Raw genomic sequence first — 26,345 nt, 5'->3', positions numbered from 1 at the left:
CAGCAGGCAAGGTGTGGCGTGTACTCGTGGAGGATGTCATTCACATGAAGTGTCACAGTCACAGAAAAGAGATTGAAAAAGGCATTCCATATCTGGTGGGGCATTCCATGGTCTGAGCTGAGCTGGTCGTCCCGGCGGCTTCTGCTTGGGGGGTGCAACCGGTGAGGGCTCAGCGGCCGGCGGCCAAGGAGGAGGAGACGGCCAGGGCCGCGGGCCCGAGCAGGAATGTCTGGCGAGGACAGGTCCCTCGGCTGGGCCCGGGACACCGAGTCCCACAGCCGCTGGGATCCGGCTATGTGGTCTTACTTTTGTTGACTGGTTTGCCCCCATTCATGATGGCCGAGGCGCTCGTGCTTTTACTGGGCGTCACCCCCGCCTTCGGGACCGTTTCTCCCACGTCGTGCAAGGATGGTTCTCGGTACATGGCAACTGGGGACGTGGTGGACAAGGGAGAGGAGGTTAGGGTCGTGGCTGCAGGACGCGCCCTCCCACCCCACTGCACCGACAGGCACATTTGACTTTCCCGGGGAAAGGGGTCCGGGCCAGGAGAAGTCAAGCTGCGTGGCCCGACAGTGCCTACCCACCCCCAGAGCCCAACTGCTGAGCCTGGCCATGCTCTGGTCACTTGGCATCCCATCTTCAGGGCCACAACCTGGAGGCCAGCACCTCTGTGCGGGCTGGTGATAACACACACAGACACACAGACATGTGTACAAAGACAGGCACCCATGCATATGGAGATAGACACATATATGCCAACAGATATACACATTTGTGCACACAGACATAATAGACAAAACACAGCCATGTACACACAGACACACTCTAACTCAAAGATAGACACACAGACAACACAGACATACATAGACACATGGATTCACAGACATGCACACAAGCATGCAATGATATCTAGATATAGTCACACAAAGACACATATAAATGTGCCTATGCACACATAAATACATAGACACACAAATACGTACACTGACACATAGACACACGTTCACCAAATATAAACACATACAGTATAGTCATACATATATACTATGATATGCAAAAATACTACAGTCACATATATTCAAGATATACACAGAAATTCATAAATGCATATAACACATAGACACATATACATGTGCAACATAAGTATACACACATATATATATGTATAAACACTGTAAAGCTTTTATGGAACATACATATATAACAAAAATCACACAAAAACTATATATACAATCGCACAAACGTAGACACACACACACTTATACACACATATTGGAAAGTCTCTAACCTATTTGGGAGAGCAAAGAAGACACAGACTGCCCCCCTTTGCACCAATTCCATCACTTGAACCCTTCTTTTCCCACTCGTTTCCATTGTAGGTATGCACTCATGAAATTATCATGTTGAGAGAAAACCTTCTCTCTGAATCAACAGTGACCAGAGTATCACTAAGTATTCCCTCTCCTCCAAGCATCGACTCTTGGGTTTATTTCCTCTCCAGCAATCAGCTTGAAGAGCTGAAGGCAGTTGTGTTGCATTTTATATTTTAATTCATTTTGAATACATTATTAAATATCTAATAATTGAGGTCTGTTCAGGCAAAAGGGTAACTGAAAGTGACAAGCACAGAGGAATTCCCTAACAGTATCTAGTGACATAATTTATCACACTGGTTCATGTGACTTTTCAGGAAATGAATGCGGGGATGCTGGGAAGGAACTTCTATGTGAGGAGACTAGTTTAGTTAAAATTGCCTGCCTTTAGAATTGCAAGTGAGTTAGAACTGCCCAGACTGCTACTTTGGCTTTGGAAAGTAGGCTTTGGAGAGTTTGGGACTTCTTCAGAACCGATCTCTCCTTTAGTTCAGATGGGCCCCTACACCATCCTTCATCAAAATGGCATCAGCTGAATGAACAGTTGACCTGGCAATAGCTGACTTTTCGGCTGTTCACAAGAATGTGCTGATGGTGGTAAGTGGCATGAAAAGGAAATGAAAGAGATTACTTCACACTTCTCACCCCCACTACTAATTAAATTAGAAGACAATAGCATCAGAGTAATAGCCTGGGTTATCTATGGAGCTATGGAGTGAAGTTGTAGAGGAGCTAAGAATATCCCAGATCACCAATAATTTATCAGATGACTAATTTATCCTAACAGTCCCATTGCCATAATTTACATCCTGCATGGTTTTTGAAAGTTTGAAATTAATTTTCATCTCTCACTTATGTAGTGTGAGGACCTCTGTCATAAAGAAATCTTCATGATTGTTTTCAGGATTCTTCTTTCTGCTAATTACTTGGAAATACTATTTTTTCTGCCTCAGGCATCATATACACGCAACACAGCAATAGTCAGAGCAGTTCAATATGACGATGTTGTAGCAAGAGACCCCATAACACTCTCAAGCCTTTAGTCTCACATTACATAAGGACGTAGCATATTTTTAGGTTTTTACCCCAGTTCAGAGATGTATAAATCTCTTTTAGTGTTCACTACATTTATGCAACTAATAGGTTTTAGATATTTAGCCAATTCTTACCTGGTCATATTCAAATAAAAGACAATTGAGAAAGTCAAAGACCAATGGCAATCAAAGCACACTGTTTGTAAAGATTGTTATGGAATTTTTTAAAATATTAAGGTAAGGTAAAGGTAAAGGCCCTCCCGTTGATCGTCGATTTGCTCGAGCGGGCCCAGTTACGGCTCCATTGGAGACTTTGTTGTTACTGTGTCTGGCATATCGAATACTCTTGGTAGCTTGCCGGGCTCTCTGAGAGGGGCGGAGGAATCGAACTCGGGTTGGCCATGTTGGCTGCTTGTAAGGCGAACGCCCTACCACTGTGCTATTAATTTGTATTTAATTTTTGATGATTCTGATGGTCTCTAAAAACTATTTAAAACAATAAAATCAAATCTGAGATGTATAATTTTGGAAGAACAGGAAGTGCCACATGCTCATTCTTTCCATTCTTACTTTAATTTTATTGTATTATTAGAATCACTATAACTAGAATAGTTTATTTCTATTGAAGATTTTGGCTTAATTATTTTATTTCCTATATAGATTTTCATGGGTAGTAACTGATCTGGGTGTCAGTGATATGTTTTCAAAGTAAATTTCACTCAGTGGTAGAATTATTTAGCATTATCAAAGTGATAAAGCTGCTTTTAGCTGAAAAGATTAGTTTCCTAAACTTTTACGAAAATAAATTTGGGTTCACAGATAATTAAGAATTAATTTAAAAAAATTAAAGTTATCCTTTTCCCACACAAAAAAATTTGGATTATAAACCAGTACTCATTTTCACTTGAAAGCTAAGACTTTCTGTAGGAACAAAACTAATGATAAAACCAAACTGCGTAACTGGTGGACAGTGTTTAGTTATTATAGATCTGCTATTTTGCAGAAGGGGAAAGTAGTTGAGTAAATTATTCAATATTAATTTTTTGTTCTCAAACAATGTTAGTAAATTAAAGTGGCAACATATACTCTGCACAAATCTTTAATGAGAAAGTCTGATATTTCTGATTAACAAACTTTCCATTGCTCTCTGGAAATATGATCAAAGTACTATTAAGTACTTCACAGTTTCTGGGTGATGCAGATAAATAGTTTCAACAAAAGCAAGGAGCAACATAGCCACAGTCCTTAAACTGTTACACAACTGAAAAGGGAACTATGCAACATCAATAAATTCTTCAAGGGCCAAATTAATTATGCCTAATTTTCTATAATTATTATTCATGAGGAAGTGGTTACTTTTACTGAGGTAAAATTTTCTTCCATAATATTCATAGCTAAGTTTTTCTAATATACCTGTGGCACACATACCTATGTCACTGTAGATTGAAAACATAAAAACTAATTGATTAGAATTATTTGGGGGCAGAAAGCATTTGAGAAGTTGTAAGTGGGCACTGAAGGAGCTTCTTGGCATTTAAAACTCACTATAGTCATTCCATCAATCTACCTAGTACATACATACATGTAAAGCTTACAAAGATCACACATCTTATATGTACAACTTATAATGTCCCCTGTGTGACCATCACCCAGATCAAGCTGAAAATACTTTCAGCATTCCGCTGGGTTCTCTGGAGGTGAGGAGAGAAATCAAGTGGAAAAGCAACTGTGTCACAAGTCAAATGAGCATGCATACTCACCTTCCAATGGCTTGGGTAGAAAATGAGCTGCTGGTTTGGTTTTCTTTACTCTGTTTCCTTTCATAGCTTGCCCTTCTTTATTCAATCCCAAAAACCAGGCTCTCCCAGATTCCTGTTGTCTGTACAGCATAGATGAGTAGATTACATAATAGTTTTCAAAAACAGATTCCTTAAACTTGCATTCAGGAGTAAAAAGTTCCTGTTGGGAGACAAGGGAAAAAAAATTAGGAATGAAAGCTTTCTCGAGTTTTCCCTTCATTTCTCCAGAAACTCACCCATGAAAGTTCAGGAGCTGTCCCCAACAGGAGCAGTAGATAAAGCTTTGCATAGGCTAATTGTGTGCACTCATTCCAAACATACAATAAACACAGAAGAATTAGCTGTGCAGCTGGGGTTATAAACAAGTATAGTTATGGAACTCCTTTAATAGGCAAATCAAAACTGAACAAACTCCAAATAATTTCAGTTAAAAAGAATACAGGTTGGCTACAGTATAACAAGAAGGAGGACGTTTCAGAAGCACTGAGACTCCGAACAAACTAAACCAAATTTTAAAATATTGCCTGTCATCAGAATTTCAGTTGAGTTGGAATTAGCACATTGAGGTATTTGCTGATCCATTGTTACTATTTCCATACAGATCATTAAATGATATCCTATAGTCCTTGGTTGCTTAATAGATCGCTAACATTATAAGGTGTTATATTTTATTTACAAAGACACAAAACTGAAAAACCTTAAACTAAAATCAGTACAATCAGTTCACATGCAGACTAGGTACAGGATCCTGTTAGTGAGTCACAGGGACAGAAGCAGAAAACACTGACTTAATTCCATGGTCTAGTACCCAGTGGAATAATGGAAGAGAAACAATAAAAGCCAACTTGACTAAAATTCACCCAGCAGTTTAGGGATGATGTGTTGTTCAGTGCTATTAATGAGTAACACAAAATTTACTACTCCAAGCATTTCACTTAGTAACAAAAATATTTCTATGGGTTACTATTATAGAGTTCTAAAGTTTTATATTTCACGGTATCACTGTATCACTGTCATTCCGTTTTTCATCAGTTTGCCTGAGTGGGCACCAGTGATGTCTCCATTCATCCCCGTCACGTGCTAGTGTAGCTCAATGGCATATTGGGGACTCTTTCAGGGTCAGGGGAACGAGGACCATCATTGTTACTGTTTTTGGCATATTGAGTATGCCATGGGTAGCTTGCCAGGCTCTGCCGTGAGGGCAGGTTACTCTTAGTAGCTTGCCAGGCTCTCTGAGAGGGATGGAGTCTTTTGAGGAGGCCTCTAATCACCTTCACAGGTGTTCCCAGTCAGGCAAATGTATGGGCAGGATATTTTCGGTAGCCTGTCAGGTTCTGTAAGAGTGAAAACTAGACAATAAGAGATCACGTGGCTGCGAATGAAGTTTTTTATTTAGGATGATTAATTAATGAATAAAATGTCATGCGTGTCAGTTATACATTATTTCAATAATACAAATTTATCTAAGTTTGGCTGAATTTACAAAGTACTTTTGATAACCCTGTATTAAAAATATTTAAAAATCTGAACCTTCCTAGTTTTGGACTATTGAAACCTTTTAATTAATTTTTTCAGTGTTTTTTTTTTCTTTGGGGGTGGGGTTTGGGCCACATCTGGCCATGCTCAAGGAATTATTCTTGGGTCTGCTCTCAGGGATCACTTCTGGACAGTTTGGGGATCATATGGGAAGCTGGGAATCGAATCTGGGTTGGTCACATGCAAGGCAAGTGCTTTACCCTCTGTACCATTTTTCTAGCCCCCCTCCCCCGCTCCCCTTTTTTTGTGGTGTTTTAAGATGGATTCAACACTACCATTCTACGCATATATGGAATACAGATGCAAGATTATTTAGATATTTTTGTTTGCTTCTTGATCACATTTTTTATCACATTTGTTTGCTTTTTGATCACATTCAGCTGTACTTGAGAGCTGCTTCTGGCTGTGTGGTCAGGGGTTACTCCTAGGAGTGTTAGACATATCACACAGTGGTTGGGATCTAATCTATGCCTCTAACATGCAAAACATGAACTTACACCTTTGAGCTATTTACCCCATATATACCCAGTCTTTTTTTAAGTATTATTCTTTTGGAAAAAAAAAGACACACATATGTATATATATAAAGAGAGAGAAAGAGATATACATATCTATATACACACACATATATATACATATATACACACATAAGGTTTTCATTTGACCTTAATACGTTTTTATATTAAAGTACTTTATTTTTCTTTAAAAAAATCTTTTTTCAGAATTATGTTTTTTCTTGGCTTTAGACTCTTGCCTTGCATGTGGCTAACCTGGTCCACCTCCAGCATTGAATATGTCCCCCTGCCCCAAGCATCACCAAAATGTGACCAAAACATACTCTCCCCAAAAGAGAAAGAATTTTTTTACTTACGTGTTTTTTAAAAATTCCTTCAGGGTTTTAACATTACAATTTCTAAGAGATAAAATGTGTTCTAATTACAATTACGAATGTGACATTATTGCTTTTAGAAATGCTCCCTCAATATTTCCCATGGGAGCATGGATTATCACAAGGATGTCATTTATTTAGAGCACCCCATAACTTTAATTCACCGAAGGCTAATAGTTTTCCCAGAGGAACCTGTTTTGTTAATGACAGATGCTTTTCATGAAAAGATGATGGACAGAAATAGTGACTAATTTGATGAGCTTAAAATAACTGGGAAGAGCAGGCTCAAGTTTGAGTAGGAGTCTATCCAAATAAATGTCCCAAGTTTCCACTAAGTTCTATTTCTCCAAATTATTTAAATTTAAACTTAAATATAAACCCTATAAATCCTCCTGTCAATTCTGCCACTAATAACTCAGGGCCTTAGGAAGTAATCTCCAGGCCATATCTCAGAGGTAAGACTGAGAATAAGCATGCAGCTGAATAGTAGTCATATAAAACAAAAGGTAAAGGTAAAGGCGCTCCCATTGTTCATCGATTTGCTCAAGCGGGCCCAGTAACGTCTCCATTGGAGATTTTGTTGTTACTGTGTTTGGCATATCAAATACATCACGGGTAGCTTGCCAGGCTCTGCTGTGCGGGCGAGATACTCTCGGTAGCTTGCCGGGCTCTCCGAGAGGGGAGGAGGAATCGAACTCGGGTTGGCCATGTTGGCTGTGTGCAAGGAAAACGCCCTACCACTGTGCTATCGCTCCAGGCCCTCATATAAAACAAAAAAATATATATTCAGATAAAAATATGCATATGTACCATATTTTTATACAGTCATCTGATTTTGGGCACTTCAGTTGTTTCCAGATTTTGGCTACCTTGAATAGTGTTTCCATTAACACAGGAGTGAAAGGAGTCTTTTCTAAATTGAGTTTTTGGACCCTTCATGTAGATGCCCAGCAGTGGAATTGTTGGGTCATATGGAAGCTCAGCTTTTTTCCCCAGATCTTTTGTTTGGGGTGTAGAACAATTTGAAAAGGAGCATCTAGATTTTGATCCCCACTGTGGACCAGGAAGAGAAGTTGTAAAGGAGGAATGAGTCCCAGCTAGTTTACTAATGCAACATAACCTATGTGTGTTGTTTCATTGCGTTACACTTTACGAATACAATGATTATGCCAATAAAATACTCCAGAGCAGGCTATGGTAATTTGAGAATGTTTATTTAAATTTAAACTTAAATATAAACCCTTTAAAATTGCCCAACTGAAAGCAACACGGAGCTTGATGCGCCTACTTCTCTTCTTGCTGCCTATTTTTAGAACCACCACCACATCAACAAGCTCAACAGCAGTTGGGTTCCAGCAGCAGCTGAAATATTCATTTGTATCATTGCCAAACTAAATCATCTAATCAAAGAATAGAAAAATTCAATGAAATGAAAGTTTCACATCTCCTTTTATGTTGAGGTTGTTTCAAAATGAAAGCACCATCTGTGGATTACCTATTTCCTAAGAGCAGCAGAATTCCTCTACGGAGAGAAGTGTCTTTGCTTAGGGAAATACCCCGACGACCCATTTGCATGGACAAGGCCTGGCACTGGGTCCAGGATAAAAGGGGCTAGTGTAGAAAAGCGAGGGCCCATGTTCATAATTCATAAGCAATGAATTAGCCATGAACTCAGGTTTTCAGCTTGCAAACTAAGAGACTTTGAGAATATACCTCAGTGGCATGAATAGTACAGACTATGGGCCAATGCAATGATGCTATTTCTCTAAACTCATGCTATGACGTTCAGAGATGTGCTGTTACAGCAGAGATGCTGTGGGCTGCAAAGTCTAAAAAGTCTATTTGATGTTTTTCTCTGCTAAAATAATGAACTTATTCTAATCTAAAGTAAGTTTTGAGGATGGTACAGGGGAAATAAGGAAGGATGGTTAGTCTAACTTCAAATTCCTCAAACTAAGTCAGGATTGACCTGACTTTCAAGTGTACATAGGTTACAATTTTCATCAGAATTTGATCATTGGAATTCTTGTTAGGGTGTATTAGGAGAACTGGAATTTGGTAAGAATAAGTGAATAGTAGTCTCACAAGTTCTAATCAGCTACTGTGTTCCTTTGGTGTTACCAATGACTAAATATTGATTCAGACACTTCAGGTTGAGTAGAAACTTTTATTCCTTCCTTAATTTTATAGAAGAAAACTGGTTAGGCCATAACAATAGTACAGCAGGTAGGATGTTTGCCTTGCATGTGGAAGACCAGGGTTTGATCCCTGGCTTCCCATATGATCCCCTGAGCACTGCCAGGAGTAATTCCTGAGTGCAGAGTGAGCTCTGAGCAATGTTAGGTATTGCCCAAAGACAAATAAACAACAAAAAACAAAAAAAGGAAGGAAGGAAGGAAGGAAGGAAGGAAGGAAGGAAGGAAGGAAGGAAGGAAAGAAGGAACGGCAGGAGGGAGGGAGGGAGGGAGGGAGGGAGGGAAGGGAAAGAAATAGAAAGAGAAAAAAGAAAAGAAAAGACTTGGAAGTATTATTGATATTTACAATAAGCTCCAGAATATCTTTTGTTGTAGGAAACTGCATAGAAAGATAAGCAGTTAATTCAAGAGAAACTGGTCATTTGTTGATGTGCATTTTCTCCTCCTCTCCTTGAAATCCCTGGGCCCTGAGCTCTTCCCTGGTTAAGAATAACCACCTTTTTTATTCTGCCATCTAAATCTCTGTAAATATTTCATAGTTTAATGCTCCCAGTCTCCTACTTATCTGCCTGATGTGAACTTGATTACTTAACCCATGGGGATGGAGAAATGTCCTCTGTGTTACTATATATGTTGTCCTAATACCCACTTCTCTACTAAGAAGTATCTCAAGGTGAAAAACACGAGAATATATATTGCAGAAAATTTTACATTTTTTATAAGTCAGGGAAATTCTAAAGCAGAATTAATAATACACTGGAGAAATTCCAGTTGACAATCAAGTGGTCAATAGCATATAAATCACGGTCCTCCCGTTGTTCATCGATTTTCTCGAGCGGGCCCAGTAACGTCTCCATCATGAGACTTGTTGTTACTAAAGGTAAGGTAAAGGCCCTCCCGTTGATCGTCGATTTTCTCGAGCGGGCCCAGTAACGTCTCCACTGGAGACTTTGTTGTTACTGTGTTTGGCATATCGAATACTCTCGGTAGCTTGCCGGGCTCTCCGAGAGGGGCGGAGGAATCGAACCTGGGTCGGCCATGTTGGCCGCTTGTAAGGCAAACGCCCTACCGCTGTGCTATCGCTCCAGCACTGGGTTTGGCATATCGAGTAAGTCACAGGTAGCTTACCAGGCTCTGCCGTGCGGGCGAGATACTCTCAGTAGCTTGCCAGGCTCTTTGAGAGGGGCGGAGGAATCGAACTCGGGTCGGCCATGTTGGCTGCATGCAAGGCAAAGCCCTATCGCTGTGCTATGGCTCCAGCCCATCATATAAATAGTACATAATAAATAAGTTATTCATATTCTATTAATCTTCTCCAGTCAGCAAAAAATTCAGTCCTTTTCCATCAACACCTTCCAAAATGCCTGTTTTTCTATGAACATCTTGCCACAGATTTCAAGAGAGGGAGCCTTAATTTCTTTCTGTTTCCTTAGAAAACAGCAACAAGTCACAAAGGTTTCTTGAACTCTTAAATAAGATGACAGAAGTGAAAAAAGATTCATAAGATGTAAACTGAATTATAAACTATAACTGTTTATAAGCTGAATTAAAGAGTAAAGTACTTCTCAAAGGTGAACTGTTATCACAGACAGGTTTGCAGTTACTTAAATTTCTTTTAAGACTTCAGCTTTATCAGACATAAATGTTGGTGGGCATTCCATCTTTGCAACTGACTTTCACAGTTTCTCCTTCCATTTCCTAGGTTTTGGAGAAAAACTTTAGTCTACTAAAGTTTATCCTGAGGTCAGTGTAAATGCACTCTGCTTTATCTTCTAAATAGCTTGAAAATCAATCTTGTTCTTCAGTGATACGGATGCTTTTATGTTCTAACACTGCCTAGTTCTTCAAAGAGAAATATACCCTTTAAAATCACATACAAAGGGAAAGGATACTGTCTTTCTAGAGGATTTTACAGTTACAAATTCTGGAGCAAAACATAACTTACAACTAACACTCAAAAGCAGTTTTGTCGACCAAATCACTTTATTCATCTGCAATTGTACATAATCCAATAATTATAATAGCTGACTGTGACTAATGGCTACAACAAGAAGAAAACTATTAGATTGTGAATGTACTTCAAACTAAAGTACAATTACATATGTGTTTAATATACTATTATTATTTAATTATAGACCCCCATGATTGAAATTATATTCTCATCAACAAAGCAAACTTCTATAAAGTATTTGTGGTTATAGGGCAAAAAACTGTTAATCATTATTTTATAAAAGAAAATTATAAGTAAAAGCATATGTTTTTTAGTAAAGATACTCTTTGACAACTAGAAATACTATAGCAATAAATATATGTACATGTATGTATACATGTAGCACACTTATCTTTAAACATGTTTATTCTTTTTTAGATATGTACAACTTAACTTCATAATAAAAATGATTTTTGTGTGGTGCTGTATCCATTTTCTGGCATATACTCTTCCTCTGAGTCACATCACTAGTCCCAACATGTATTTCCTTAATCACTTAATCACTTAACTTCCCGTTAGTCGTCGATTTACTTGAGCGGGCGCCAGTAACATCTCCATTTGTCCCTGTCGCGTGCTAGTGTAGCCCAATGGCATCTGTTCGCTCTGGGAACATGAAGAGCCTCAAACCGATCTTTCATGATCTTGATGAAGAAGTCTGACCATCTGATAGGTGGGCGGCCACGCGGTCTTTTGACATCCCGTGGAATCCAGTCGGTAACAGCTCTAGTCCAGCGGTCGTCTTTAAATCTCATTACGTGACCAGCCCATCTGATTTTCGACACCTTGGCAAATGAGACAGCGTCCCTGATTCTTGATCGTTGATGGATGTCAGAACTCTGGATTCTTTCTCTCATTTGAGTGAAACGTGATATTCCAAGCATAGCTCTTTCAATTCCTCTTTGGGCGACCCGAATTTGTATTTGTATTTGTATTTGTATTTCCTACTTGTGACTTATTTACAAACATTTTGGTAATGATATAATTATTTGTTATATAGTAAGTATTAAAATATTTTGCATTTAGTAAATATGAATGTAATTCACACATACAAATATGTGTATAAAATATTTAAATAAATCTAAGGATATATATGTATGTATATATATATACATATATATATATAATATCTTAGCTATTCAGAGACCAATAGCAACTTTGTTACATAGGAACTTAATGAAAGTGCAGAATCCCAGGGTCTATCACAGACCCACTGGAATAAGAATTTTTGTGGTCACAAGACTTTAGATGATTTTCACACTAGAGCTTGATATTCCTGAGCATACGCTCCTATTGTCATACAAAAAATTTTACAAATCATTACAAAGTTTTAGGGGATGTTAAAGTGCCATTATTCATAGGCTACTACTGTTTCTTAACTTTTATATAAAATTAAAGACAAAACACAGATGTGCAAAATAGCAAGTATTTGCAGTTCATGTGCCTTGCAGCTTTAAGTAAGAAATTTTGAGATTATAAATAAAATACGTACCAACTGGTTCCCTAATGTTAAATCTTTTTTTCTCCTGAATGTAGACATATATAAATTCCTAAAATAATAATGCTTGTAACATGAACAGATGGTGCATGTGCTATAAATATTGGTCAAAAAATCACAAAATAAATCCCTGAAGAACATATTGATGCAACCATATACTATCTGCACATATGTATCAGTGTCAGGGAATGTACATCACCAAGACCGTGCTCATCATTTTAATAACTATAAATACATTTCCATTGTGAGCAATGGGACTGATCCAAGCCCTTTATATAATCAGATATCCACTCCTCATAAGTACATTTATTTTCATCAATAAAAATTTACTTCAGTCTTTATCAGTTGAAAACAATTTTTAGGTATTTGATCAGTTGCAAAACTGGTCCAAATTCTTGACCCTGCTGTGAGTCAGTGACCTTTAGCAGGAAATTTGCCATGACCACTCCCTCCTCAAATGAGCTAAAGGAAAGAAAATTGGGATTTGACAATCACTGGTGTGACTGTGCTTGCCTGCTCTTCCCCTCTACTGATCAATTTCTGCTGGCAAATTGATGGGAGGTGGCTGCCGTGAGGGACAGGACTGGGCAGACCCCTGTCAAACAAACTTATACTGATGCCCAGCTTGTCATAAAATCCTGCCCAACCTACTGCCTCACCACCTAGCTGAGCCCCATGTGATCCTTAGCTGTGCAAGCAATGTAAAATGTTCAATGTCACCTCAACCTCTGTGGCTGTTTGCTACATGGCAACATTAAGGTGACTAGTAACTGATACAGATGATAACTAATTCAACTTAATTACTCAACTAAGACAGACAAAATTTACAGTATACTGCTGGAGTGATAACACAGTGGGTAGGGTGTTTGCCTTGCATGCGGCTGACCCGGGTTCAATTCCTCCACCCCTCTCGGAAAGCCCGGCAAGTTACCAAGAGTATCCTGCCCACACAGAAAAGCCTGGCAAGCTACCTGTGACGCATTCGATATGCCAAAAAGAGTAACAAGTCTCACAGTGGAGATGTTACTGGTGCCCGCTTGAGCAAATCGATGAACAATGGGAGGACAGTGCTACATTGCTACGGCTGTTCTTTATCTACATTTAGTGACACAAGACAAAATATATAGGTGGAAAACAGAGATAAGTAATATATGCTGCCATATTGGACAAGGGGACATATTTCCTAGGGCATAATTGTTAAGAGGGGAAAAAATAGGTATATTATTATAAGATTATTTTCAAAACAATAAGAAAACACACAAGCAGTTCAAATAAATCTTTCCTCCCCTTGGTATAAATAACCTATGCCCTTCCTTTTAGTCCTACTGATCAAGCAATATTTGAGCACACTGAACACGTAGAAATTGGATTGAGTTCCATCCGGCGGAGCCACTTTTGGCCCTCCACCCCCGCCCATTCGCAGACACACACAACCCGTTGCTATGCTCTGCATAATTTCCCTAGGGAAGAGTTGAATTGGATGAGGGTGTCGTCGCGGGTGGTGGATGAAAACTGAGCTCTCAAATCAAGACCTGCTGTCACACATTGGCTACTCTGACATATGTCAGGTCTGAAATTAACACTATGGAATGTGGCCTAAAATGGAAATGAAAAATGGATAGACTGAATGTATGCAACAAAATTCAGGGAGCAGGTGCTGTCATGAGCCTTTCAACTTTTACTACTTTAAAAATTGTTTTGCTCACCAGGGACCCCCTAGACCTGGGGGTATTCAGCTCGCTGGGCAGCCTTGGTGCATGCACACATCGAGGGCTGAACTCATGGCCTTGTGCTTCCCAGGCAAGTGCTTCCAGCCTCTGTCAGGGCCTCTGCCATGAGTTTGAATATATGTGCCTGGGTGATCGGAGTCAACGTGCCACCATGCACTGGATGCGTTCAGGGTTCTGCAAAGAGTTCCTGAGTCTAACACTCATCAGCTTCATCTACGTAGAGATCAGTGATTCTTGTTCTTGTTTTGTTTTTTGGGGAGGGCCAAGCCTAGTGGGTATTGGGTCTTACTACTAACTTCATGATCAGAGATCAAGGCTAGAGGAGCTTGGGGACCATATTTAATGCTGGGGTTCATCCCTGGGCTGGCCATGTGCAAGGCTGTGCCCTACAGCCTATACTATTGCTCTGGTGTAGAGATGAGTGATTCTTAAACCAAGAGTGCCAGAGTGGTCTCCTCCTGAATTGTAAGAACTTTTCAGATACAGTAAGTTATTTGTACTTTTGTTATAGCATGACTATCTCATTAAGCAAGACTTATCCACACATACATAAACAGATGTATACACTCATATAGATGTATTAACAATAATTCTAGAAGTTAACATTTGAGAATTTTAGAATCAGGGTGGCACTGTACTGTAGCACTGTCCTCCCATTTTTCATCGATGTGCTAGAGTGGCACCAGTAATGTCTCCATTGTGAGACTTGTTGTTACTGCTTCTGGCATATTAAATACCCCATGGGGAACTTGCCAGGCTTTTCCGTGTGGGCAGGATACTCTCAGTAGCTTGCCGGGCTCTCCAAGAGGGGCAGAGGAATCGAACCCGGGTCAGCAGCATTCAAGGCAAATGCCCTACACACTGTGCTATCGCTCCAACAATCAGGGCAATCTGATTTAAAAATAAATAATATGGATTACACAGTTTCTATCACAGAACTACTTGAAAAGTATGATCCCTGGAACAAATTATTTCCTATCTTCCACGGATCAAGTGCCATAGTTAACCAAAACATTCATAAAGTGAATCAACTGTACCTGTTCATATCTGTTGATTATAAAAACCAAAGCTCTCGGTTTTTATGTTGTATTTGAAATAGACTCTCTGGTAATTTAAATTAAGCATATTCTATAAAAGTCTAAAAAATATTGGGAATTCAAAGAAAAAAATGAACAGTTTACTGTAGAAAGTCTGGGAAATACTTTGACACATGATTTGATGTTAATATAGTTATAGTTAAAATACAACTCACGTGAAATTAGTACCAATTAACATCTATTTTTTAGAGTATACTTGTTACTTATTGACCAAGCAGTCAGACCAAACTCAGCATGGATTACATATTGAATACTTTGCATGGCTTATGTCATATTTTATTCCTGTTATTATATGATTATACTTTAATAGATGTGGCTCACTGCCGGCAGTTTCTATCTTTGTTGTCTACGCACCAACATCCAATTATGATAAAGAAGAAATTGAGAAGTTCTACATGGAGCTGAAGAAGTTCTATAAAGAAGACCACACGTTCTACAAGATCATTGTCAGTGATTTTAATGCCAAGATAGAACCGAGAAGATCAGTCAAAGAACTCCACATTGGGACCCATGTCTTAGAATGGAATGAACAGGGTGAGAGACTATCTAAGTTCATCATGTCAACCAAGACCATCTGTGGTAACTCACAGTTCCAGAAGGCTGAATCTAAATATTGGACATGGGAGTTTCCTGGTGGACGGTTCCATAACGAAATTGACCACATCACATTCAATCAATGGTTTTGCCTGATTGATGTCGATGTTGCTGTTGTCCCAAAATTCCAAAGGGATCAGACCACCATCTCCTTTGTGCAAAATTCTACTTCACAGAGAGGGGAGAAAGGGCTGCAAAGTTTAAGAAGAGAACTCCCAAAAAGACCACCAATTGGGAGCTCTTTAGCACTATTGAAGCAAATAGTGGAAGATGCTGTCATTGATAACGTTGACAATGAATACAATCGACTGGTTCAGCACCTCCATGATTGTGCGAGGAACATCGAGAGAGATAGCCACAAAAAGAAGCCTGTCTTCAAAAACTCTTGAGCTCATTTGCCAATGTGGCTTGCTGCAAGCCTCAGGCAACTGCAAGCAAACGTCCAAGCTTGCAAAGCAGTGCAGAGAAGTGATAAAGGAAGACCTCAAACACAGAAGAGCAGCAGTGTTGGTAGATGCAGCAGAAGCTGGGAAAAGCATTCGCAATGCCTGCCTGTTCTTTGCCAACTGCAAGACCAAGATGACTGCCCTCTGACATCCTGATGGATCTATCACATCTTCCAGAAGGGCAATGGGGAAGATTATTCATGACTTCTACATAGATCTCTTCAATAGCCACGTCCACCTGCCCACACACCAAATTCTGCAGGATGAATAGGTCATTCCCAACATTCTCCTTTCTGAAATCCAACATGCCATTTTGTTGGTAAAGAAACGAAAAGCACCCGACCAGGACAAGGTCAGAACTGAAAACCTAAAGAACCTGCCATCAGTACTCATCAATACACTGACTCGGCTATTTACATGCTACCTGTCTGAATGCAAGTTTCCATCCCAGTGGAAAACCAGCAGGACTGAACTACTGTACAAGAAGGGAGACATCCACGACATTGGCAACTATCACCCTATCTTCCTGTTGTCTGTCGTCTACAAGCTGTTCACTGGAGTCCTGAATAGAACTGGCAGAACACTAGATGAAGGACAACCATGCGAGCAAGCCGGGTTCCAAAAAGGATTCAGCATGATTGACCATATCCACATGATGACCAAGCTCATTGAAGTTTCTCAGAAGTTCAAAATGACGCTCTGTCTAATGTTCATTGATTTAAAGAAGGCCTTTGATTCTGTTGAGACTGAAGCGATCACTGAAGCCCTAGCCAAGCAGGGCTTTCAAACTCAATACATCAGGATCCTCTGTGAGCTGTATCATGGATTCACTACCAGGATCTCACCATTCTACAAGGAAATGATCATCCATGTCTAGACAGGGGTTCAGCAGGGTGATACCATTTCACCAAACTCTTCAGTGCCACCCTTGAGAAGGTCATGCGATGACTGAAATGGGAAAGAATGGGAGTGAAGTTAGACGGTCAGCAACTCCACCACCTCTCCTACGCTGATGACATCATTCTAATAATACCAAACATTAGCCAAGTGGCATAAATGCTGGTCAACTCCAACCGTGAGTGGGGAAAGGTCGGACTATGGCTGAATCTCAGGAAGACAATGTTTATGAGAAACAGTCTTGTTCCTGACATTCCATTCGCTCTCAAGGAATGAACATCTCCGAATGCAACAGTTATGTGTACCTAGGTCGAGAAGTCAACATGACGAATGACCTGGCACCTGAGTAGCGCAGGAGAAAGAGAGCAACTTGGAATGCCTTCAAGAGCATTGAAGAAATAGCTAAGAGGACGAAGAACCTCTGGCTCCGGGCACATCTCTTTGACTCCACCATTCTTTCTGCATTAACATACGCTTCAGAGACCTAGGTCCTACGAAACAAGATGAGAGCGCTATTTGGGTCTCCCAAAGAGGAATCGAAAGAGCTATACTTGGAGTACCACGCTTCACTCAAGTGAGAGAAAGAATCCGGAGTTCCGACCTCCATTGACAATCAAGAATCAGGGATGCTGTCTCATTTGCCAAGGCATCAAAAATCAATGGGCTGGGCACGTAATGCGATTTGGAGATGACCACTGGACGAGAACTATTACCGACTGGATTCCACAGGACGTCAAAAGTTCGTGTGGCTCTCCACCTTAGAGATGGTCAGACTTTTTCATCAGACCCTGAATGATCGGTTTGAGGCTCTTCATGTTCCTGGAGTGAGCAGACACTACTGGGCTACACTAGCACATGACAGGGACAAATGGAGACATTATTGGTGCCTGCTCCAGCAAGTCGATGAGTAATGGGATGTCAAGTGATTATATATGTGATGCTAATGTTAAAGTTAAGAATATCAAGAGTTTATATAGCTAGTGAGTGGCATAGTAGTATGGAGCCTAGACTTTCTGGGTCTCTGGCTTATGCTCTAAATCATTAGATGCAGCACAGTCAATCCAATCAAGTTCTTTTAAAAAACCCAAAGAAAGAAATATGGCTTAACAGCATCTAGGGTAATCACGGGGAATGTTGAAATCTCCAGAGCAAAATTTCTCCTTCAATAAATAGCCACGAGAAAAGAGTCAGAATGGTTATTACATCCACTTGGGTAAATTATTTCAAGCATTATCAACCTTAGCACTGATTTTATTCCTTAACTTTATTTTGCCACTTTCCCCTAATGTTTCCTGAGTGATGAGTTTGGAATAGGAACTGTGTGTGCTCTTTTCCTCATTTCGTTTATCTCTACATCACAGATACTTGAATAGAAGGGGGGGGCGAGAAAAGACAGGGAATTTAAGAAATAAGTGTATCATTAAGGAATTCTAAGACTTTTAGGAGAAAATTCCAACAAAAACTTGTGTTCCTAGATATAAAGGTATTAATGGTTTTATTTATATTGGTCATGGGAATGGGCCGAGGTGAAATAAAGAATTTCCTGAATGTTGGAGAAAATATTCAGATCAATTTTATTCAACTCAACAAAGATATGATTTACTGGTACTTATTTTTATTTCATTGCACTAGTATTTTCATCCCCATTGACCAGAACAAGAGTAGAAATTCTGTGCAAAAATAATTAATTTTTGTGCTTAATGTTGTTAGAATGACTAAATTTAATAACTCTCCATGTCTTTCCCAAACATAGTTTGGATACTTTATCTTCTTTTATTCACATTTTGTTTCATCTCTTTGTACTTTTTAGCTCCTGTTCTCTTGAGTAACTGAATACAAAATACATGGTAGATGTTTACCTGCAAGCATTTACTACATTAGATTATGCAAGTGCTTAAGGATGGGTTTTCATATTTTTTAAGAATCTGCCTAACTATGAATAGTTCTCTAACACTTTTACTGCATTTCTTCCTGTTCCTCTCCTTAGGCTTATTTTGAGTGCATCTACAATATTAATTTCTTGATTTATCTTCCTTGAAAATCCATTTTAAATGAACACCTTTTCTAAAATTTTGCGTTCAATCTATGTGTTGCACTTTTTTCTAATAAAACATACTTAATCAAAACCACTTGCTTATATAAAGCAAATTTAAACCAAACAAAATTAAATAGATCAAAAGAAAGTGTTTATCTAGCTTTTAGGATATCAGTTTCCATAAAAGCATGAAGAAATAATAACCAGGTTAAACAACAACCCTAAAGCACCAAATTCAGAGAATAATGTTAATTTGTAGAGAACTACATTTTCAAAGGCCACTCACATATATTTTGTGTGATTTAATAAAGGTATCATAAAATGCCTAAAGAAGAAAAATAAGTCATAAGGAATGATTTTGAATCTGATAAGGGCACATGTTATGCTAAGCAATGCATTTCAACATTTTTATTTCTATCCATGTGATCTTTTACTTATATCACACCACTAATTAGTGAATATTTGTTTATAGCAATGTCAAAAACATGGACCAGATGCAGGGGCTTACTTTCCTGCAGAATATCAAATAAATAATATCTTTGGAATCGGAGAGAAGTTATTCTCTGAATGTGGCAAGACAGTGCCTCAAAAATGCTGCATGGTTGTGTTGATTTATCTTTTGGCTTAATGAGATTAAGCTGTAGGCTGCTAAAGTTCATTTCCACTGTGCATTTACTTCTCCCTAAGTTAAAATGGGTTATTTTCCTAGTATCAAACTTAACAGGTGCTAAAGACTTATATTGTCAATACAATACAATGGTTCATTGTTATAAATACGTAATAAAGCTATAAATATATCTATAACAATATGTTGTTATAAAGCCAAAGAAGCAATATTCAAAATGCACAGTGGGAAATTGGCATCCGGATGTTAGTCATGAGCCAGACCAGGGCATTTGGCTCATTCCCTCAAGAAATGAGAGGACATTACAAGTTTTTAATGTTAGGTGCTGCCTGTCATATCACCTAGTTACTTGGCAACACCACACTGGCCAAGGTACGGAAGAGGGAACAGGTAGGACCGACTTTGGGTACAAGGATGTTGGTCGTCTACTGCAAGGCAGGTGCATCAGCGACGGGAAAGAGGGGAAAGACAAACTTGGAAAATAGGGGTCAAATAGTGAAGCTATGTCATTGTAGGTGACAGCTCAGCAAGAAGCTGTGTCAAGCACAATGTGCAAGTTGCTTTCTTGTGGAACTGAATGACATTTAGTTTGTTTATTGCTGTTCCTGAAAGGTCAGGCACTGCACTTTTGTATTCTCCAGCATAACAAAGCTGACACATATAACATAACTTCACATGGAACTTTCACAGAATATTATTTCACATATCTATAGGGTACTTCTGAGTTATGTGTTTCCCTTTAAGATATCTAATTTTGTGTGCATTTAAGTTACAAATAACTTTAATAATTTTATGCACTGTGATAGAAAAATCAAATAATAGTTAAGAAGCTAAGGTCAGTTGCAGAGCAAAGAGTATTGAAAGAGAAAGAACTGAAATTTGAGAATAGCTTCCCATGAGTTTTGCATGTTCTTTTTCATTTTTATAATCTGAAAGTAAAAAAGTTTATTTTGAAAAATTTTGTTTTATTTAGGCAACATGATTCACAAGCATGATAAGAAAAGAATTTCAATCTTGCAATGTTCTAACTCCAAACCCACCATCAGAATCAGCATTCTTCCACTAATGTCCCCTGGTCCTCTCCTACTCCTACTCCACCTCTGTAGCTGGCTCATTTTTTAAAAACGTAATTATTGCAGTATCCAAGATTCCCTGTCAATTTTCTTATGTCACCACAATATTACCTTATTATTCTCATCTATTCTGCACTTTCTTTGCATTTTCAGTTATATAATCAATACCAAGTGTTTGCTATCATTAATACCTTTCATTCCCTTGCTTTCTTGTCCTATATACGACAGATCATCCTGTGTTTGTCCTCCTTCTGCCTTGTGCCACTTAACATGATACTCTCTAGTTATATCCAAGTTGCAGCAAACTGCATAATTTTATCTTCTCTTCTAGTTGCATAGTATTCCACTATGTATACATACCACAACTTTTTTTTTATTTAATCGTTTTTTTTATTAGTGAAATACCATGAGGTATATTTATAGACTTATAAATTTTTGTGCTTGGGTTTCAGTTATACAATGATCAAGTACCCATCCCTCCACCAGTGCCCATCCTCCCCCACCACAGGTCCTAGCATCCCTCCCCCCCCATCCCTCCCCCCCGTCCCACCCTGCTGCTGTGGCAGGGCATTCCCCCTTGTTCTCTCTCTCTTCTTTTGGGTACTGTGTTTTGCCAGAGAGGCATTGAGTGGCAATCATGTTTGGTCTATAGACTACTTTTAGCATGTCTCTCCCACCCTGGGAGGGTCCTCACAACACCCTTTATTTGGTGCTCTCTTCTCTATCTGAGCTTCCTTTTCACCTAGCACATGTGGCTGGCCTTCAAGTCATGGAGCAAAATTCCTGGTACTAATCTGAGCCATTCCTGGGTGTTAGTCTCCCGTTTTGTTGCTTTATGTTCCCCAGATGAATGCAATCTTTCTGTGTCTATCCCGCTCTTTCTGACTCATTTCGCTTAACATGATACTTTCCATGTAGTACCACTTGTAAGTAAATTTCATAACTTCATCTTTTCTAACAGCTACATAGTACTCCATTGTGTAAATGTACCAAAGTTTCTTTAACCAGTCATCTGTTCTCGGGCACTCAGGATTTTTCTAGATTCTGGCTATTGTAAAGAGTGCTGCAATGAACAAACAATTGCAGATGTCACTTCAACTATACCTTTTTGCCTCTCTGGGATATATTCCCAGGAGTGCTATAGCTGGGTCAAATAGGAGATCAAATTCTAATTTTTTGAGAATCGTCCATACTGTTTTCCAAAAGGGTTGGACCAGCCTGCATTCCCACCAGCAGTGAAGGAGGGTCCCTTTCTCGCCACACCCACGCCAGCACCTGTTGCTTTTGTTCTTGTGGATGTGGGCCAGTCTCTGTGGTGTGAAATGATATCTCATTGTTGTTTTGATCTGCATCTCTCTGATGATTAGTGATGTAGAGCATTTTCTCATGTGCCTTTTTGCCATTCGGATTTCTTCTTTGCGAAAGTTTCTGTTCATTTCCTCGCCCCATTTTTTGATGGGGTTGGGTGATTTCTTCTTGTGTAGTTTAACCAGTACCTTGTATATCCTTGATATCAACCCCTTGTCGGATGTGTATTTGGTGAATATTCTTTCCCATTCTGTAGGCTGTCTTTGTATTTTGGTCACTGTTTCTTTTGACATACCACAACTTTTTTACCCATTCATCTGCCACTTAACATTTGAGTTGTTGCTATATCATGGATATTGTATACAACATTGAAATGTACTGAGGTGTGCTATATCTTTTTGAATTAATGATTTTGTCTTTTAGGGGTAGATACCAAGAAATATGATCTTTGGTTCATGTAGGAACTCTATTTTTACTTTTCTTGAGATAAAGGTTTTCCACAGAGACTGAACGACTGAACTGGCCAACTTTGCCACTAACAACAGCGAATCAAAATTAATTTTTCACCACATCCCAGCCAACAAATTAAATAGTGTTTATCTATAGATAGAATAAACACTGCCAAAATGGCCAACTTAACAAAAATCATTTTATAGGTTTAATACGATTCCCATCAAAGTTACAGCAATAATTTTCAGGGACATAGAATAAAATATACAAAAATGTATATGAACTGATAAAACTACATAAATATCCAAAGCAATTTTGATACAAAGAAGATAGGAGATATTATATTTCCTAACTTTAAATTGCACTGTAAAGTTATAGTAGTCAACATTATGTGATACTTGAATAAATAAAAATTCTCAGACCAATGTAATACAACATAGGACCCAGAAATAAGCACTTAGATTTACGGAAAATTCATCTATGACAAGGGAATTGAGAGCATTAAAAAGAACATCTTTATCAAGTGATGTATGGAAAATTGAATAGTTAAATACAAAGGGGAAAAAAGAAATTGAATCTATATTTTTACCACATACTAAAGTAGATTCAAACTGAATGAAAGTGATTTAAAAGTATATTTAGTTACATATAATGCAACAAGGCAAAATGCAGAAAGAACTCTCCTGGATATGTACCTCAGAGGTCTTTTCAATGATTTGATTACATTGACAAACAACAAAATCGCAAACAAGAAAATGGTACTACATCAAGATAAAGAGGCTTTACATAGCAAAAGAAAATGGGGCTAAAATAAAGACATTCTACAGAATGAGAAAAAATATTTACACACAATACATAAGAAGGGGCTAATATCCAAAATATATAAAACCCTCGCAAAGCTCAGCGACAAAACATCTAATCACTCCATCCAAAAATGCAGAGAGATTAACAGACGCTGCCCCGAAGATGACACACAATTATTAATAAGCAAATAAAAAAGCTCTCAGCATCAGTTATCACAGGGAAATGGGAACCAAAACAACAAAGGGATGCTATCTCAGACCAGTGAGAATGGCATAGTCATAAATACTAGCTTTACTATTTTCTTAAAGTCTGTTAGAAAATAATGATTTTCATACTGACACTACAATATAGGGAGATGGCTACAGAGTTCTGAGTGGAGGGCAGAACATCTGCACGTTATTCTCACAAGCTTACAGTGAATCCGTTAAACAGCTAAGAACAACACCCAAAGTTGTTGAAAGAAGTAAAATTTGTGACTTTTTCCAGAATAAAGCAAAAACAGTTATTCTTACTGATGCCAGGGCTATCAGTTGGGGAGCTCCTTAATAGCAGTTATCTTTCCCTGAGTCATAAATGTGTTTGTTTCCCTTTAAAAGCATATTTCCATTGTTATGTGGTAGCAGAGTAATGCAGGAACATGAAATAGAACTCACTTACAGACTCAATGAAAAATATTCAAAGTTCCCAGTATAAAAGTAGGATTAAGGGACACAGATAACTTTTGTGCTTGTAACTAGACATAATAAAAAGTTACATTCTAACAAATATAACATCAGATAATATCTGTGACACTGTAAACTAGAATCTATTTACCTCATTTCACATCCACAACGATATATATGGAGAAAACTGAAAACTTCTGGTCAGATTTTTAGAACCTAAAATGAACTTGTGAAATGATTAGCAAAGGAGTATTTCTCCTGAGCATTCAAGGGTGGAGACAGACAAGCTCTCTCTTTGCTAGAATACAATGCCATGAATTCGGGGCAGAGCTCTCAGTGTGGAATCCTTTAGGTCACTGACACACACAGCTTTGTGACACAACAGATTTTTGACACATAACTCCACTTAACTACATAACACACATGGAATTAAAAAGTAATTCAGGCTATAGTAACAATTTCATTCAGAGATGAATCTAAGTTTCAGTTGCTCAATTAATACTAAATAAATTATACACCTACAAGCAGGAAGCTCCATCTGGTGAAGCTTTCTGGGAAGCTTCATATGATGAGTGATGGGTGTTACACTTCCATCCTCTCTCCAGCGGGGAAGTCTTTGTGCAGAAAAAAACATGGGTTTTGAATAACAGGAGTTGTGACAGAAGGAGGGAAAGGTAATTTAGCTAATCTGAAAAGGTAATGGGATGACTGGGTGGGATATGGCACAGATAAGAGGAGGCCCACAGCCTCTTGCCACCCTTCATTCCCTTTCCTGAGTCCCCCACCTGCCTTCTCTCCAGACTCTTTTTGCACCTGCCCAGAACATTTGCAGGATCAGGTGGGGCCGTTTGCCCAGACGAATGGCCACGTCCAAGCAGGCCTCATTGAGCCATACAGGGCCAGAATACAGGCAGGGCTCAGATCCAGGCAGGGCTGGGATGCCCAGGCAGGGAAAGACACTAAGCATAGGTGTCTCAGTCGTGTGCATGTGGCCATGGCCATCGACTAGAAATGGAGGCAGGATGACAGGAAGCTCTGGGGTACAGTTGGGCTGCCCAGTGACAGGTACAGAGCACAGGGATCTCGCCCACGCACACTTGGGCATGGCGGGAAATTAGGAAACTGTACATGAAATAGAAAGCCACGCAGGAACAGGACCTGGCCACAATTCACGGAAGGCGAGTAGACTGCGTGGGATGAGACGCAAAGCCAGGAACAGGACAAGTGACACTGTTCACGGGTGAAACAGGTCTTGGCATTTGGGAGGGACCTGGGCCTATCTGCTTAAATGTTAGAAGAAATGCTTACTTTTTTTTTTCTTCTTGGGTCACACCCAGCGATGATCAGAGGTTACTCCTGACTCTGCACTCAGGAATTACTCCTGGCGGTGCTTGAAGGACCATATGGGATGCTGAGGATTGAACCCAGGTCCGCTTCGTGCAAGGCAAATGCCCTACCAGCTATACTATGGAAACTCTAACTTTTAATCTTCCAAGTTTTGTCTGCAAATCTTTCACACAATTCTCAAGAACCTACCTACCAGCACAGGAAAATCCACTTTTGTGCTAAGAGTGACTATTTATACAATGCAAAAAGGAAAACTAAGAGAACAATAAACAGGAGAGAGAGGGGGTCTGGTGAGTAGAGTCACCAGAAAAAAGAAAAGTGTCAGAGGGCCTCTGGTGACGTGATAAAGTAGGAGGGCTTTGCCTTGCACACAGCAGACCTGGGTTCAATCCTAGGTAACCCATATGGTGCCCAGAGCACTGCCAGGAGTAATTTCTGAGCACAAAGCCAGAAGAAACCTCTGAGCACCACCAGGTGTGGCCTAAACTCTTTCAAAACAACAACAAAATCCTATGAGAAAGAGCTCAGGATTATCAAGTAGGAATTAATGGATGGTTTTACATTGGTGAGTGCTAGAGGGAACATCTCAGTGGAAGGTGCCTTCGGAATTACAGAAAGAAATGAAAGAGAGTGCTTTGCAAATGACACAAATGAATAACCAGAGAACCCAGCCATAGTTTTTCTCTATTTTATCCCAGAAAGGGACAGTGAAGAGTGAGGCCAGCTCACACAGGGTGTAGTAATGAACCTTGAGTACCACAAGGTAACCTTAGTTAGATACTTTAGCTATAGTTAATGAGATAAAGACCATATTGGAGTTGAAATTTCTTATAACCTTGATCTTATCCATTTTATTTCACGCCTCCACCCTGTAGTATCCCAAGCTAAGGTAGATTTTTTTCCATGAGAGATGAAATTAAAAAGTAATGATAATGATGATGGCACAGTATTGATTTAACCAGAGTA

The 26,345-nt window shown here is 39.2% G+C and overlaps 1 protein-coding gene across 2 annotated transcripts in view; it reads right to left on the bottom strand.

Moving 5' to 3' along the window:
- Positions 1-247: 247 nt before the first annotated feature.
- Positions 248-26,345, bottom strand: part of FGF14 (fibroblast growth factor 14) — a 624,624-nt gene continuing 598,526 nt past the window's right edge. For both annotated transcript variants that reach the window (XM_056109721.1, XM_056109722.1), the window contains exons 4-5: positions 4,168-4,366; positions 248-429 (exon numbers count right to left, since the gene is read on the bottom strand). In XM_056109721.1, the coding sequence (XP_055965696.1) occupies positions 293-429; positions 4,168-4,366 (336 nt within the window). In that variant the 3' untranslated portion in view covers positions 248-292. The remainder of the gene's footprint in view (positions 430-4,167; positions 4,367-26,345) is intronic.

The sequence above is a fragment of the Sorex fumeus genome, unplaced genomic scaffold, assembly GCF_029834395.1.
Source record: "Sorex fumeus unplaced genomic scaffold, SorFum_2.1 ptg000008l, whole genome shotgun sequence".
NCBI lineage: Eukaryota > Metazoa > Chordata > Mammalia > Eulipotyphla > Soricidae > Sorex > Sorex fumeus.
The sequence above is the reverse complement of the archived record's forward strand: the minus strand, read 5'-3'. Positions and strand labels throughout refer to the sequence as shown.